The sequence below is a fragment of the Strongylocentrotus purpuratus genome, unplaced genomic scaffold (genome assembly GCF_000002235.5).
Source record: "Strongylocentrotus purpuratus isolate Spur 01 unplaced genomic scaffold, Spur_5.0 spur5_contig_839, whole genome shotgun sequence".
NCBI classification, from domain to species: Eukaryota; Metazoa; Echinodermata; class Echinoidea; order Camarodonta; family Strongylocentrotidae; genus Strongylocentrotus; species Strongylocentrotus purpuratus.
In genome coordinates, this window is record NW_022145545.1 from 1345904 (window position 1) to 1363059 (window position 17156).

At 36.3% G+C, this 17156-nt stretch overlaps 1 protein-coding gene across 2 annotated transcripts in view; it reads right to left on the minus strand.

The window, feature by feature from the left end:
* Positions 1-9645: 9645 nt before the first annotated feature.
* The window catches only part of LOC115918059 (cholesterol 24-hydroxylase-like), a 37290-nt gene continuing 29779 nt past the window's right edge, over positions 9646-17156 (minus strand). For both annotated transcript variants that reach the window (XM_030987924.1, XM_030987927.1), the window contains exons 8-13: positions 16396-16468; positions 14964-15048; positions 13803-13913; positions 12797-12885; positions 11608-11680; positions 9646-10975 (exon numbers count right to left, since the gene is read on the minus strand). In XM_030987924.1, coding sequence (XP_030843784.1) covers positions 10835-10975; positions 11608-11680; positions 12797-12885; positions 13803-13913; positions 14964-15048; positions 16396-16468 — 572 coding nt within the window. In that variant the 3' untranslated portion in view covers positions 9646-10834. The remainder of the gene's footprint in view (positions 10976-11607; positions 11681-12796; positions 12886-13802; positions 13914-14963; positions 15049-16395; positions 16469-17156) is intronic.

The following is a 17156-nucleotide window of genomic DNA, read 5'->3' on the forward strand; positions in this document are numbered from 1 at the left end:
GTTCTTCATGTTATCATTTCTTTCGTGGATCAAATTGTATTTTGTTTTAAGTACCTTAAATTCATTGCTGGAACTTGTGCCCGGAGCCCTGGTGATGGGATTTAAGTCGCCTTCGTGAGCAGTAGTATCTGTTGGCTGTGTGAACGTTTTATTGAAGGCCTGTGTACCCGTGCCAATATCATTTGGTTTACAACGACTGTATATGGAAAAAGAGGAGATATTGCAAACTGTGTTGTTCGTATTCTTTTCAGATAACTCAGAGATTATGCTGCTTTCATAATCAGTCAGTTGGCAGTCTTCTTCAAATCGCCATATGAAAATTGTCTCGTACTGATCATCAAGTTCATTTTCCTTACATTCTAACATGGAATGGTTTTGCATAGCAAGTATTAACCTGTCTAAATTGCAATTTTGAACCCTCGATTGCTGACTTGCGCACAAGCCTTGGTCATTTGTAATCACGGTAGCAGTGACGACTTGGCTGCTGTCTGATGTTAGGAGACTGCATGCCAAGTCATCTGATGAAATTTCCTTTGCACTTTCCACTTTTGATTTCCAATCATTTCGTAGCCTTCAGGACATGAAAGTCTCATACATGATCCGGCGTATGGATCGAACACCTCTCCTGACTGACACATAACTGTAGTTTCAGAAACGAGCGTGTCATCTTGAAGTATTCTAACCCCACTCTGAGATGAAAAGTCGAAAAGGACTGACAAGGGTAGTATGACTCCTGGAACTTTAGATTTAAGGCAACCACTAGTACAAATTCGCTTTTGGTCCGGCAAATGTCCGACACTGCACGCATAACAAGCTGGGTTCTTATAGGCAACACACCCTAAGTTGCTCTTCAAGAAAATATGCGCGCTAAAAGACGCGCATGCCAGTTGTAGCCCCATGTCAGAGGAAAGTGGACAAGTGTCTACGTAACTTGATGCATCTCCCTTCTTTACGCATTCTCTCGCCGATGTACCATCGGAAGAAGGATCCACAGAAAACGGGCAGAGTTGGTCACGAACCACTTCCTCTAGTGTTCGCATTTTGTTCTTCAGCTCTTCAATGACGTCATCAGAACATTGCATCGTAACCAACCATGGTTTTAGTTGTAAAGGATCCTTTTCATTACAAATCGCGCAGTACACGTTTCTGTAGCTTACGATATTTCCCAAAGAAAGTGGGACAGACTCAAGACTGAATTCTCCTGTAGGGAGAGAGGCGGACTCGCATTTCTCCCTAATCCAATCATTGCCCACTGGACCTGAACATTTGGAGATAAGATAGAAATAGGCTGAACTAGGAGACGACGCTACCTGTGCACAGCTAAATTGCGACTGGTCATATATGCTTGAAAAATTCTTTCCCCCGTTTAGGTGGCAATTTCTTGGATGTTCCTTGGACAGGGTCCTAGGACAGCAGTCACCGAAGAAGGTACACATCTCATCACAGCTACATGCCTGATTCGTGTCCTGAGGAACTGTACAGGATCTTTCGGGACAAACGTGCTTGTCGAGACAAATCGGAATCGTCAAATTTCCTGTCGTTATGTTAGATTGATCATCTGGAAAATAAATGATGGAAATGAGAAGTACATTTAAGATTCGAGTGGTCTCATATAAATTGAGAGTAAAATATTAGTACAAGCAGTCCATTATATGTAGTACGGTGAGTGCATAGAGAAAAAACTCCCAAAACTGATCAGCAATAATTGCCACAGCATGATTTCCTCCTGATGACAAGTCCGCTACTTGTGTATACATGATGATATTCATGTAGAAACTAGAAGGTATAACAATGTTTACAGCAATAAAATGTCCACTCACAGTACCATCCTAAAATTAATGGTAATCCGGAAATCAAATATGGAGATTTTTGTGGAAGCGATTAAAGTGTTTTATTTCATCATGAATATAATTCTTAACCCTCTTTAGTACTAAGGCATGTTATTGGATACAAACAAGGGGTTAATATGAGAAGGCCGAGTAAGCTGAATAACTAATTTTTTCGAATTTTGACTGACCATTTAATAATTTCAATTTTTTATGTACTTTGGAATATATAAGGATAATCTACTATTAACGTATACTTGTTTCTTATGATACCCTATTTTGTAGTAAGAAGTTATAAATGTTTAATTATTATTACTATTTCTTCTCACATTTATACTAGATAGCAGTTATTCCTGACCTAGACTGACATATTGATTTCAAGTTTTTAGAATACATCTTTCAGAAGAAAAAAAATGTAGGCTCGGCTTAGCCTAGCAAAAAGGTACACCTTCCACAAATGTAGAGAAACATGTCACCCCGATTTAAGTCAAATCCCTTGCGTTGTAATCTCAATAGATGCCAAAAATATGACAAAGCTGTATGGTTTGACCATATTTCTCTTTAAATAAAACTTTAATCATCATAAATAACAATTGGTCTCATACATCTTACATCAATATAGAATAAAGGCACATAAGCAATCTTGAAACAAAGTCAGAATGTAATATTAATTCGTGACATTCACTTTCTTCTGCTTCTTTTTTCTTCTAACAACACCATCCATCGCACTTTCGAAAAATAACCTTATCCATCGCTTTTGAACATGTTCACACGTTACAATGACACATTACGTTATACGAGTTTATACAACACCTACGTGGATCCTTGTCATTTGATTGGAGGATTGTTGGTCACATGATATTCAATAGATGTTATATTGCACGGTCGTGCATTTTTGGTTAATGCGCCGTGCATTTTTGGTTATATGCAGACTGCGTACCTCTCAGCCGTGCGCGCGCGTATCCCTGCGTGTATCTGACGCGAAGGCAATCTGAATGTAATCGAGAAGGCTTGACTCCAACTTTAATTTATCTTTAATATAAGGAGTAAAGCATCATTTGTTGATTAACGTTCTATCAGATCTTCTTCGATGTTGTATAAAACAAATAATGAATGTTTTTCATTTGTTCAATGGTGCGAATATTTTCATTCGTTGAAAGATTAACGTTAATTCTTTCAACTCATGAAAATATTCGCACTATTGAACTCATAACCATTCATTATTTGTATAATAATATCTCTCGGCTATGCAATAGCTAATCGAAATTACGTTTGAGTCTTTGCGCAGTTGTCAAACTGATTCATAGTTTATTGAAACTTATTTTTGTGAGCAAAAACCAACAAAAAAGAGGCAGATCAAAATGTGTACAAAAGCCCTTCGCCTCTTGCTTGGGAAAGAATTACCAAACTTGCCTTGAGCTTCTACAGGTGGATTCATCAGCTCTTCCATAGCTCTACTATTATTCCTGTCCGTTGAATTTCGCCTGTGACGTCGAGGTATGGACTCCGAAAATGTAGTGATCTTGGCAAAGTCAGTTGTCGGCATCGTTGTCGAGATGATAGTCCTGGTCATCCATAGCAAGATGGGAACAATAAGTACGCCAGACCGACATTTGGTCGAAGCCATAGTTCGTTCTGATTCCTAGAAACTAGACACGTTTGGAAAATAGTGCATTAATATGTAATTAAATGAAAAGTTTTTCATGATATCAAGATAAATGCAAAAAGCGATCGGAATTTGACCGATCTTTTATTTTTATTTCGGCGGACTACTCAAAAACTTAGAAGCGAAAAAAAAATTAATACTGTATAAGGGGGTGGGGGGGGGGGGATCATGCGATTGTCGAAATGTGACTTTAAATCTGACACCTGGTCAACGGCTGAAGGCGTTGAAATAGCCCTTTTCCTACCAGCAGCAATCCAATGAGCAGCATCTCTTTAAATGAACATGAACTTTCGAAAAAATCTACCTAAAGTTAAAGGTAATACAAAGTTTTGGGAAATTTTGAAAATTGGGTGGATAGTGATTCTTTATAATTTTTATATATTTGGATGACCCTGTTGATGTATAATAAGCACTAGACAATTTAGTCCCTAAAACACTTTTGCTTTCAAGACAAATTAAATATAAAAATTTACCGGTGCTCCCGGTAAATTTTGATAAATTTCAAACAGCGCCTACGGCCGTACAATGGTAGCTGCGACCATGAAAATTTCAGAATATGTAGTTGTGATATATAATTTCCAAACGGGAATAGCTAATCGGTCGATTTTAGTCAAGAAACATCGTTTTATAGCTCAATTAATATCTTGACCTTGAGAGGGAGCTATACAACATAAAGAGTTAATTAATTACAATTTAATAACTTTAGACTCGATTTCAACCGCGATAACGAGCAATGAATATTGTAGGATCACATATGCTGCCAGTATGTTTATTTGAAACAAATTCATGACCCCATACCAAAACTTTGTATTACCTTTAAGCCTTCGTTTCCATAGACTTGTTGCATTCCGTAACAGGGATGCCCCTGAGTCCTGGCAAGCCGGGGGGGGGGGGGGCATTGTAAAGATGAGCATGGAATATTTCTCATTTTAGATTAAGGTTTTGTCGAAATAGATTCATGAGCTAAACACTTTACAATCTGCTTCAGAACTACGTTCAGTTTTTTATTCTTGAAAGATCGATGCTCCAGTTTTATTGATGAATAGAAATAGAACATCCATAGACTACAAAAAGTAATACATACCTAAATGATCAGTGGTCGTCTTTCAAATTTCCTGAAATCAATAATTCGTTCAACTCGGTAGAGACTATCTGAGCTCTCAGTTTTTCTTAATGCTAGTGCAAGTTGGATGAATTGATGAATTTAACAATGGCCATTAGGCAACGCTACCCATCGGTAGCATCGAAATGAAACGTAGTCACTCAGTCAATTGAATGTTAAAATAGAATCATGAATTCATACTTTAAGCGGTGATACTACAAAGATGTTCCTTGAACAGACTGCTTTTCATTTTCAGAGGTACCATTAATGCGAGGCATCGCCCGAGAACTGTCTCTTAAGTATACATGAGGATGTCGGAGGCGGATGTTGTAAATGAAGATTGACAAATGCAGCGCGGCTGGGATGCTCACTTTCATTAAAACGCGAGCTTTGGGAAATGTAATATTAATTCCAATGACCGTTTCAAAGCCGCCTTGTCATATGTATTTTCAGGTTTTAGACATCCTAGTGGACCGTCAGCCATAGACAACGACTTTGTCAGCTATAAGTTGACAATCTGAAGAAGATCGATCTGAGCTGTCGGTCTCATGCTCGGGCTGTAGCCTTATATTCACATAGCTGTTGACGAACATTTTTTTAAAGAACAAAAAAAGAATGTTTTGTTGGAATATCAAAACAAAGCAATAGCCTATTTGTCAGGAGCTGCGATACTGTGGACAGAGGCATACATCAAGCTAATTTTGAAATTAACTTTATACGTGTATAATAGTAAGGCAATTGTGTATCAATAATGTATTGAGATGTAATTTTGAGATCATGAACATTTGTGATTTTAAAGCATTAAAAATAAATAATATAGTATGACACCCGCAAACTTAAGACAATCCCTCCATCTGTAGAAAACAATAAAATAACTAATAAAGTTACAAGTTTCATTGAAAGGTTTCCAGGTATGTACATTAAGGTTGCCTTGTAAATCCATTCATTACAGTATTAACTTAACCATTAGAGGAAAAGGTACTTAGGTGAAAGGCCATCCTATTTCCAACTCTCCCACATTCATCCCTATCTCTGATGAGGGTTAAACCTCTCTTTAGCATCAACTGGTCAATGACGTTACACGTACATGTAATATGTCTGAATTAGCAACGATAGGGTTAAAGCTGCTACGTTAATGAAACCAAAGACATACTAAAAATCGCTATGGAAACGGAGACTTGATACGATGACGAAAGGAGGAGGAGAGTGGCTATCATTGTTTATCTTTTTATTAAATACAGACACATCGGCTCTCCGACGAGTGAATTTCAAACTAATCCACACTGCTTAATAATGAAAACGACTGAAATATGATGGCAGCAGTTTGTGATTGTTTACATTTCTCGCATTAAAGTATGCCCCTTTCATCAAAAGAGCGAATGATTTAATGAAAGGCGAGGAAAGAGGGATGAGTGGGAGGAAAGGTAATATATTCGTACGACATTTGTACAGTTGAAAATGTTTACAAACGATTTGGTCAGAAATTAAAGCCGGATATAGAACATTCTTAAATTCGAGGCGCAATCGCATCATGATTACTGTTCTAGTATATTGACTGCTTATTATGTAAGATGTGAAGAAAAAGCAACAATTAAAGAGCAGTGAAGAAAAATTCATAGGGATTGATTGGACGCAATTTCAGCAATAAATATCACGATATCAATTTCCATTTTTACGAATAAGAATATCTTAATTCCCCTATGAACGACTGTTTATTTCCACCACTAACATAAGATATGAATTCATTTTTACTAATTTTCTTTGTAAACAGTTTCTCAACGACAAATATATCATGCGTAAACAATTATAGAGGTAGACCCTCTATTAATGTTAACTCATGAGAGAACAAAAGTCAAATTTAAAATAACAAAATATTAACCTCGATATCATTTTATATTTCGTGAACATTTTCAATAAAAATCAATAATTGTTTCAATGATAATGAGAGGAAACAGGCAAACATGAAAAGGACGTGCTACCCAGGTGAATTGTACAATTGTTGTTCTATGTTCGATTGTTTCTAAAATCTCCTGTACTGTGTACTTTCTGTTTCTTTTGTGTATTGTTTTATTGTTGCTCTTTTGTTGTCATTTATTTGTTATTGTATTTGGTGTAAATTTTTGATACGGTGACGAAAATATGGGCGCTATCTTGATCACATTTCCTTTTGCTTTTATACACATTATTATTGACTATTCGCCCGAAACCTGCCATCTATTCAAATATCCCAGGATTAATTTTAGCATAAAATGATGATGGAAACGGCATGCGTGATGCCTACAGTATGTATTATGTTGGGATTAGCGGAGTGAGAGAATGAATTAAATGTATCAAATGAATTGCATTGCATATGCTTTTTGCAGAAGCAAATTCACACACACAACACACGCGCGCACAAAATGTTCGTTGGTTATTAATATTCGATATTTGATATGACTTGTGTAGCATGATTAATTTTGTAATGGGTGTTATTTGGATCTGCAAAGACCGAATTAATACCGAAATCCCAATTGTTTTATTCAAACGTCACATAAGCAACTTTGGCGCAAGTCGATTTTTGCACTCTCGCAAACAATGCCTCCTGTTTATCCAAGCTTGAACACATACCACACAAAAATGATTCCAAATGATTTGGGAGAAAACACTCTTTCATAAGATGGATAATAATTTACTGTTCATAGATGGTTGTTAAAATAATTAGCAATTTTCTAGGTGTAAACCTTTTTTTGGACTCACACTGTATATGAACTATAACATCGTGTTACTAATTAAAGCTAGAATGATATTAATCAGGAGAAAACCACGTACATGATAGCTTGTTAAATAAGAGAGTATTGATTGAGGGAAACAGGTTTCATCTACAAAGAAATAATACTTTTTCATCTACACGCTACCACTGAACATTTGTATGAGAAGTAAAGGTCATTGACGTCATTCATCAACAGCCTTTACTGTTTGCCTGGCATTACAAAGTATGTTAACCCTAATAAGGCCGGGGGGGCCATAATGGCCCCCCCCCTCCACGATTTTTCTGATTGTTCGAGAACGCATATGGATGGCGCCTCGCCGCTCGCTGACTTTTTTCTTTAGAGTCTTGCGCATCTTAAAAAAAAAAAAAAAAAAAAAAATCGGACCTATAGTTACAAGGTCACGTGACCTTTTGTCTATGCATGTCAGCCCGAAAATCGCTCATTTTTGTGATTTGTGTACAAAACATATGGAAATGTCATTTTTCCTAAAAATAGATCAAACATTGGTTATTGGGTCTTGTTTAAAGTCTAGGTGGTTGTTTTGGGAGTCAAAATAGTTGAATTGTAGGAAGAAATGAAAAAAAACAAAAAACAATAACATAAATAAGTTAAAAAAACAATGAAATACATAAGAAATTATCAAAACAAGAGATAACATAAGGAATAAGCTGGCTCTTCCGATTTTTTTTGTCGTATTATTGTTCCAAATGGTCTAATGAATATATGTAGTGAAAAGGAATGCTTAAATATGAATAATATAGGATTTATGGGTAAAAATGTGATTTTATGACGTTGTTTGCATAAATTACCATAAATATGCAAATGAGGGATTTTTTTAAAAAAATTGAAATTATCATATTGTTCTATACACTTCACTTGACATGCGTGCAAATTTTCGCGGAGATCGGCCGTTTCACGGCCGAGATCTTAGGGGGGCTATAATGGCCCCCCCCCCCGGCCGTAGTAAGACTTCAAATAGCCCGCCTTATTAGGGTTAAAAGCCAAATAGAAGTTTGTAATCACTGATATTGATTAAAAAAGCTTCAATGTCATCTTTTAAGTCTTTAAAATGCATATCATTATTGTATTCATATCAAATCATGTCGGCAGGTGAGAGTTTTATAAGCTTTACAAATAACGACTAGTTCTAAGACAACTGAAGTTCCTCGATATAATTGAAGTATTTTATACTTTGTAAATATACATGAACAAGGTATACAGTATACTAATATTATTATAATGAATGACGTCTGCAAAAACATAAACATCAAATGACGATTATATAACATTTGATGCAATTAAGAACGTATTGACAAATTTACAAAAAACATACACGTACACAGTCTGAAGAAAAGTAAATTCCAATAAACATGATAAAGTGTACTGTCCAATAATATATATGAATAACAACAGAGACAACAAAATGTCGGTGTCTCGTGTTCATGTAGCATTTCATTCATTTTCAGACTGAATTAAAACCCATAGGTCTGAATCCAGGGCAAGCGTTTCACGATATAGTAGTAAGTACAAGTTCACCCACATCATATTGAAACGCCTGTATTGCGATTAACACACGTTTCAATAGAATGTCGTTGAACTGGCAAGTCCACTCCAAAAACAGCTTACTTTCGATAAAAGCAGAAAAATAAGACAAACTAATTGAAGCAAGTTTGAGCAAAATCGGATTCCCCCTAAGAATCTTATTTCCTCACACCAGCATCCAAGTTATTTTGATAGTAATATGTTATGTGTGGGTGCACTAATAAAGAGTAATTTTGTTGAGTTAAATCATGAAAAATGTGAATTTTGAAACACTTTTTATACAAAAATCAATGATTATGAATATACAATAATCAGAAAGTAGTATCAATTCTCCAAAGTTCATTAAAGATTTTGTAAAATGTCATGCACGCAATATGATACAAATCATATAACCTGGGTAAAAGCATGGAAAAATCTAGTTTTGGGCGATTAATAGGGAAATTAATGAGATAAAAATATATATAGCAATCGATAAATAGTGAGGCAATGACGTCAAAAACTGATAACCAAATAAGCAATTCGTGTAGTGATTTCCATTTTTCGATACTTTTTTCCAAAATGCATAATTTCCCTTTCAGTTAACTGAATTTACTAATTTTTTGTTTCTCTGTTTCTTTTGTTTTTCTGCATCTATTAATAGCAAGTTATTTTTGGAGTGGATTTAGCCTTTAAGGCGGTTTCGGGAAACGATGCACGGATTTATTTCCACAGCGATGAATTTACTACAGCACACCACGGCAACTTGATGTCCAGATTAAATATTGCAAAGACTTGTTCTTTGGTTCATGGTTGGGTTTTCGAGTTTTAAATTTGAAGTTGTTTTTGTTCCACATTTTACAAACAATATAGACATATATATAAAATTAAAAAAATAATGATACATTTGTAGTATAAATGAGCACGTCTCAATGATTCTCAATTCATATAATAGATTAACTGAGTAGAATGTAAGGTACCTATTAAAAAGCAGTGCTTGTATATTATAGGTTCCTGGAAAAAATAAATAAGTAATTTAGATGAAAAAACCGTAGCAGTAGAGAGAGACTTAATTTAGAGGGGAGAATTTAAAACACAATGAAATAAGGACATTTGTATAAAAAAATAATGCAATAGCACCAATCCCCACAGTCACCGGGTTTAAATGCGTAGTCAAAATGCGTAGTCACCCGAGCAATTTAGTTAGCATAGCACAAAATAATTTGTTTATATACATTAAAAAACCGGACATGCATCATTAATTAACAATTAAGATTAGCATTGAAGAAAAAGGGACTGGGGATGGCAAAAAATCATATTAGATGTAAGAATTTAAATGAAAAACTCGAATTTTACGTTTAAAGCAATTTAACGATGGTGTTTACTTAACCTCCGAATCCAAACCATTCCAAAAAGAGGGACCGGTATACATAATTGCTTTGGTGGCAAAAAAAAAAAATCCGGATTTGGGGGGGGGGGGGAGATACAAATTGTCTCTTTGTCTTGTGGGATAGGAGTGAATAACGCTTTTCAAAGCGAACATATTTATTGGGCATTGTAATATTGTAAAAGATACGTAAATTACTCATCATTTACAAATCCATCACTTGTGTGAGTCGGTTGTCTTAGTTGTTTCCCTAGTGGGTTGATATTTCGTATTATCGAAAAAGAATGTTACATAACAATCGTAGTTACAGCTGAGTTTGCTTATCGTTATCGTGTTCGTGGGGTCGGGAATTAAGCCGTGTCTAATAAGGAATGTCTTCAGTCGTCGCAACACGACTTGTTTCCTTTATTACTAACTGCGGCATTTATTTCTACAGATGATGTTTTGACTTTGCAACCAAAAAATTCTTTCTGCATTGATCTTCTTTCTGATCAAGCCTTGGTTAGAAAGACGATATTTCGCTGTCCATACGGTGCCATATCTCTCCGCCATGTGGTTGGAAATTAAGTTTGATTAAATCGACCTTTAGTCCCTGAGGCTAATGTAATTCTTGCATCCATCAATCGGTTTGTTGGTGACCTCTCTAAGAATTATATGACGCTGAGATTGCTCCAGTCTAAAGTCGAAACTCTGCAACAGTTTTGCCAAGATCACCTTTGATTCAATCTGCAAAATTAAAAACAGTTAGTCAAAAAGAAAGGGTTTAGAGCAGTAGTAGTAGTAGTAAGAAGTAACAGCAGCAGAAGTAGTAGTAGTAGTAGTACTATAGTAGTAGTAATAGTCAGACTTATAGTAGCAGTAGTAGACTAGTATTAGCAACATCAGCAGAAGTAGTATTAGTAGTATTATAGTGGTAGCAATGGTAAAGTAGTAGAAGTCATAGTAAAAATAGTAGTAGTAGGACTTATAGTAGCAGTAGTAGACTAGTAGTAGCAACCGCAGCAGCAGTATTATTAGTATTATTATTAATATCATTAGTATTATAATTGTAGTAATAATAATAATCATTAATAGAAGTAGTATAAGTAGTAGAAGTAGAAGTAGTAAAACTTCTTAAAAATATCATAATTATGAAACGAACATTAAACTGTTCATTTATACTAGCGAAAATAAAGTTTACAAAGTTTGCATTAAAAACTTGACGACTTTATAGAACAAAAACGACATTAATATTTTCGTTTGTTATGATACTGAAGACGGCTAAATGACTTGTGATATTTAAGACTAGATTTCCCTTTTACTAGTATGTAGAAAGAGAGAGAGAGAGAGAGAGAGAGAGGGGGGGAGATTAGACTCACCAGAGCTATTTGCTGTCCGATACAATTACGTTGCCCAATGGCAAAGGGATAGTATGCAAAAAAGTGCCTCGGCCTGAAAAGATATTATACAAATAAGATCTTCCACGTATAATATTCTGTCGGATTTGAACGGAATAAATTTGGATAATACTAATGATGATGAAAACGATGATGATAGTAACAATAAAGTCGTTTATTTACAGAGATACAATCAATTTTCCATAAATATGCTGACGTCATAATATGCAAATTCATATTTTGAGTTCCGTCGAAGGCCATTATGATGACGTCAGAATATTTTTAATGGTCAAATGAGACATGAAATCATATCTCCGACTCATACTCTATCAAAATATGAAAAAATGGGGGGGGGGGGGGGTCCAGGAGGGTGTTTCACAAAGCCTTTGTTCAATGACAATTGACAAAAATCAGTGACAAATCTGCTGATAACCAATCAGAAACAAGGATTCCAGTAGCTTATGACGAAAACTGTTATCTATCACTGATGACAAGTTTTGTAAAACGCCCCCCCCCCGGGTGCATCCCAAACATCTTTACTTTTGTATAAGCATGTTTTTGCCCATATATGCTATTACATGAACTCGCGCGCACGAACATTATTATCTTGACGGACGCTGATTCCGTTATTAATAGTCTTACAGAAATAAACAGGGTATCAAAATGTTCGGGAAAAAATGGGAAATATCTTGAAAGAAAAAAATGGCGATTCTATGTTGTGTAATGGCGTTACGCGTGACAACGCCCGAGCGCAATTTTTATTTATGCTTTAATGGCCTTAAATGTACTCTCATTTGATTAAAAATTTTGACGCGCGCATACGTGCGCGTCGTGGTGCGTGCGCAGATTTTGATGACATTTTATGGTGAACCTTAACCTGAAGTTTATGTGTTTCAAACATGGTTCAGTTTTGATGACACGTTATGAAGATATGATCTTGATTTTCAGAAAATTTCACAAAATGGCGCCTAGATGACGTCACCAGTCATGGTCATGGTCATGGTCAATGCTTCAACAAACTTCGAATTAACATTAGTGTACTCAGTAGCATTTTTTTTTTGCATTAAATGAAGCCCATATATGCACACGTTTTATCAGACTAGGGCCGTACTTACAGAGAATTCTGAATATTCGTGTGAGCTTATAAGGGCATGATAGTCAATATACTCACGTTTCATCAGTTGGAATAAATCGATCAGGATTGAATAGAAGAGGATCATCGAAAAACTCTTCCAATCGTGACGTCACGTATGTCATGAACTGCATCGATAAAGTCGTGTCATAAGAATGTTAACAAAATAGAATTTCCGAGGTCATCATATACAATTAATATTACATTCTAGTAATCCTGGAATGGCATTTTCAAAGAATCAAGTGAAACTTATACTAATGTTCAGAAATAGAAATAGTCGCTGATCTAACAAAATGTTCTTCGGAAGGAATTCGTGGCAACTGACTAGTGAGGAATCAAATAAGAAAATTTAAAAAATTCTTCACATTTCATCCCAGCTCATCTGTTGAAACCATACACGAACCGGTGCCCCACAAACTTCGAAGAATCAGAGGGTATAATTAATGAAACCTGATAAAAAAAACAATACTCAGTAACGCTATATAACATCTGTAATGCATTATATATTCAAGTATTGATATTTCAAAATGTATTAAGGGGGGATTTTTTTAGACTACGCCACTGACGAGCATACGCCAGCCTTTGTCTCGTTTGGATGAAACAGTAATGCTGGACGGGTAGGGTATCTCGACAGATAAGTATGCCATGCAATATTTCAGAAGCCATTGTAAATATGTTGGACAATATCATCAATGAAATATTCATAGTATACATTTTTTACCAAAATTATTTGGCAAATGACATTTATTTGTAGTCTTGAACATTCAGTGAAAGTTTCGTTTGATTCTGTTAGAATTTTAAAAAAAAACACCAGGCCCCCGTTGCACAAAACTTACCATTGATGGTAACTTTGTCATTAATGGTAACTACCATGAAAACCTTGATTTTGATTGGCTGTTGAGCCCTGTTACCATGGTAGTTGCCATTGATGGCAAGGTTACCATCAATCTTAAGTTTTATACAACGGGGCCCAGAACTCAAGTTTATCTTTAATATCTGGGTGGAGAGACGAAGCCGAAATAAAATGATTTGTGACTATACCCACCATTATAGTTGTCCCCTTTGGAATGACGTAACCACACGATTGAACATCAGAAGCAAGGACACGGCTTAAACCACTTACAGGTGGGTTAAGGCGCATTGTTTCTTTAAATACCTACGGATAAGAATGAAATGTTAAAGTGTGCATATTTTTTTTCTTCTTCACCAATGTATTTGAATAAAATATAAGCAGGCTACCAGGAGCCCTGTGTGATATAAACAAATAAATGACCATATATAATACATGATATACAATAGATGCGATGATACATACTGTGGAAAACAAGTCAACGCTACTGTACGCAATGCCTACGCAATAGTACGCTACCCTACGCAACTCCGATAAAGCAGTAAAAGCGTATAAAGGCGTCCTAAATCCTACCTGCGCGCAGCCTATGCACATTGACTGCTTGCACGTACGGCGCTTGCGCCCACAATAAGCAAGCGTACGCAACCGTAAGCAAACCTACATACCCTTTACGCCAGGCATACGTAAATATACTCAACCCTACGCCGGTTATATGCAATCGTACGCGTAAATACGCCAATTGCATACGCCGTAGGTACGCGGTGCCTATTTACATGATACATAACCATACGCCATCGTATGCCAGCCTACGCATAACCTACGCAGGGACTACGCCGAAGCGACATTTATTTCATGAATACGCAACTTAATTTCGGTGTAATCGGTACGCCACACTACGCAACCCTACGCAGATCCGATGTGAAAGGGACTTAATTTATATGACAATGGGGTGATCAAACATATTTTAGCTCACTTAAAATCAAACCTGCACGAAAATAACATGCATTTCCTTTTGATATCCACCTTATCAAAATAATGTAGAAAACGTAAAACGGGTAGAAAAATGGCGTCCAGTTTGTGGATGTTTAGTTGTTAAACATTAATTCATATTTTACTTAAGAGCATTATAATAAATTTCATAATCATATCATATCAATGTTGCAACGTACAAATATTTTGAGATTATCTTGGAACACTGAGTTGTAATTATTCAATGAAATACTTTATTAATTTATTTATTAGTGTGTTTAGGAATGAATTTATGAATAAAAATTGTGTTCATTCTTTTATCCATTCATCTATTCACACTCTCTTCAGCCAACGGTTGTTCTCTGGCATGCCCTATGCACTACCTACCCTAGACATGTATTCCAATTTCGAGAGATCCGAGTACTCAATAATCGATTTACTTCCGAGGACTTCGTCTACTTCATCTTTTAGTCTAGTAAAAAAAAAAGGAATATATATAACAGGAAACGATTATTTATGGTTAGCAATCCAACACAAGTTATACAAAAACAGTTGGATTTGACTTGTATATTACATTCTATTTTGCTTCTTTCCAGGTATCCATTGCGCTCCTGTTTGCCATCGATATTATTTCCCTCCTTAATATTTTATTTTCACTGTGATTTAAATACAAATAGTATGATTAAAGTCTCCAAATTCTGATCTACCTTATATGAGCCAACAATATTGTTATAACACGACCCGTGCGATTTGTTAAAGATTATTTGTTTTCCTGCCTATTCCAGTCATATTTGGTAATAATTGGTAAATTGATATTTATCGATGCTTAAATCATGATCGAAAAGATTTTCGAGATATAAACTTAAGAGCAGTTTTAATACGACGTTAGCCATGTTCAGAGGGGTCTTCTAAGTCGACGTAAGATAATCCCTGCAGCATTAAATATCTCATGTATATTTCACTTACAAGTTACGTCATTAGTTGGCCACACCCTCTTACTCGGACCAACTTGCCACGATTAAGTTAACACAACCTTCCATCGACCCAGTCTGACTCAGCGTAACTTCCAGTAGTCAGGGGCGGATCCAAGATTTTACAAGGGGGGGGGGGGGCGTGAAATGTACGAAATTGATAGTGCAAAGCCTTCACGGTGTGGGGTAGGGCCCGCTTAAAGGGCCCCGGAAAATATTGAACCTTAAGATGCTCTATCATGGTACAATCTGAGGCATTTCTGAATGAGTAAACTGAACATAATTTATGTGATTTTTTTTAAAGGTAAAAAAGGGGAAGTGCGCCCCCTGGAACCGCCCTTGGAAGTGGTGGCACCCGCATCCAGTCGACCTCAACACACCTTCCTCATCTAAACCGTGCAAAATCTAATTTTCATTTTCGATAAGGTCACAGATACTCCGAGTGCCAAGTGAGAGCACCCACACGGTCAACTTACGCTACCCTCTAGTCGTGTTAGCGCGTTACTCCTGGATAAATCCAGGAGTAAGTCGGTCGGGGTAAAGGTAGGTGTAGCTAACAGGACCATCGTTCAGACGGTCACTACTTCGACCTTTACACCGACCTCACCATATCTACCCCGACTAGCTCTTAACACGACCTTTACCCCGACCGAAATTGCCATCGTCTGAACAAGACTATTGTATTGCCGAAAAATGTTCGTATCACGAAATATTTTATTGTCATGTTCGCGCCTTCCAGTAGGTAACACACAATGCCATTGAATATGCCTCAATTTGATTTAATGAGACTCTTATCGTGTTTTTTACTATGCAGATTATAAAAGTACAATGTTAGGTTGTTTTTTTACCTCTTAGCCACGTCTTTGTGTCTTCCAATCTCGAGTAAGGTAAATGCGAGGAGATTACTCGTTGTTTCGTGACCTTCGTATTGAACCACAATAAAGTTCAAGGTTATAAGCATATTACGTATCAAAATATTATGACATGGGTGATGTATAATAGCCTTATCAGAAGTATCGACCCCCATAAGTGTAGCCGTTCAGCATCATGCTATTGGACCTTTGGAGAGGAGAAACGGTTATCACTAGTGTCATGAGGAGGCAATGCCCTCTTCCCCGAAATGATATTGGCAAGTTTGTGATTCAAACCTTCTGTCGGAAAAATGAAATAAGAACAGTGGAACCTCGACAGAAAGAACACTGTTTAAACTCTCGTTAGACGGAGCAACGGAATTATGTCGATCCCACTGTTTGTGAGTGTTCATATTGCTATTTTTAGCCCTCATACAATGAAGTAATTTGCTTTTCCCAAATAAGTTAGCAATATAACGAGATTTGACTGTAAACTGGTAAATTCGTTTAGCTTATGAAATGGTATAACAATTTTGAACAATTTATTGGTGAATTTTCTTGGTGGGCTGTCCATTCCTTCCCAAGCTGAAAAACTATGCCTAGCCAACGTTCATTGATGTGCCTCGTACATTAAACAAAAGGAAAAAAATGGATTGAAATTTTACGTTTACGTGCTATATAAGATGAAGAAAGCTATCATTGTGGTATTATTGACCCCATTTGTGTTTGATAACCCTTTATTACTTCGGCCGGTTTCA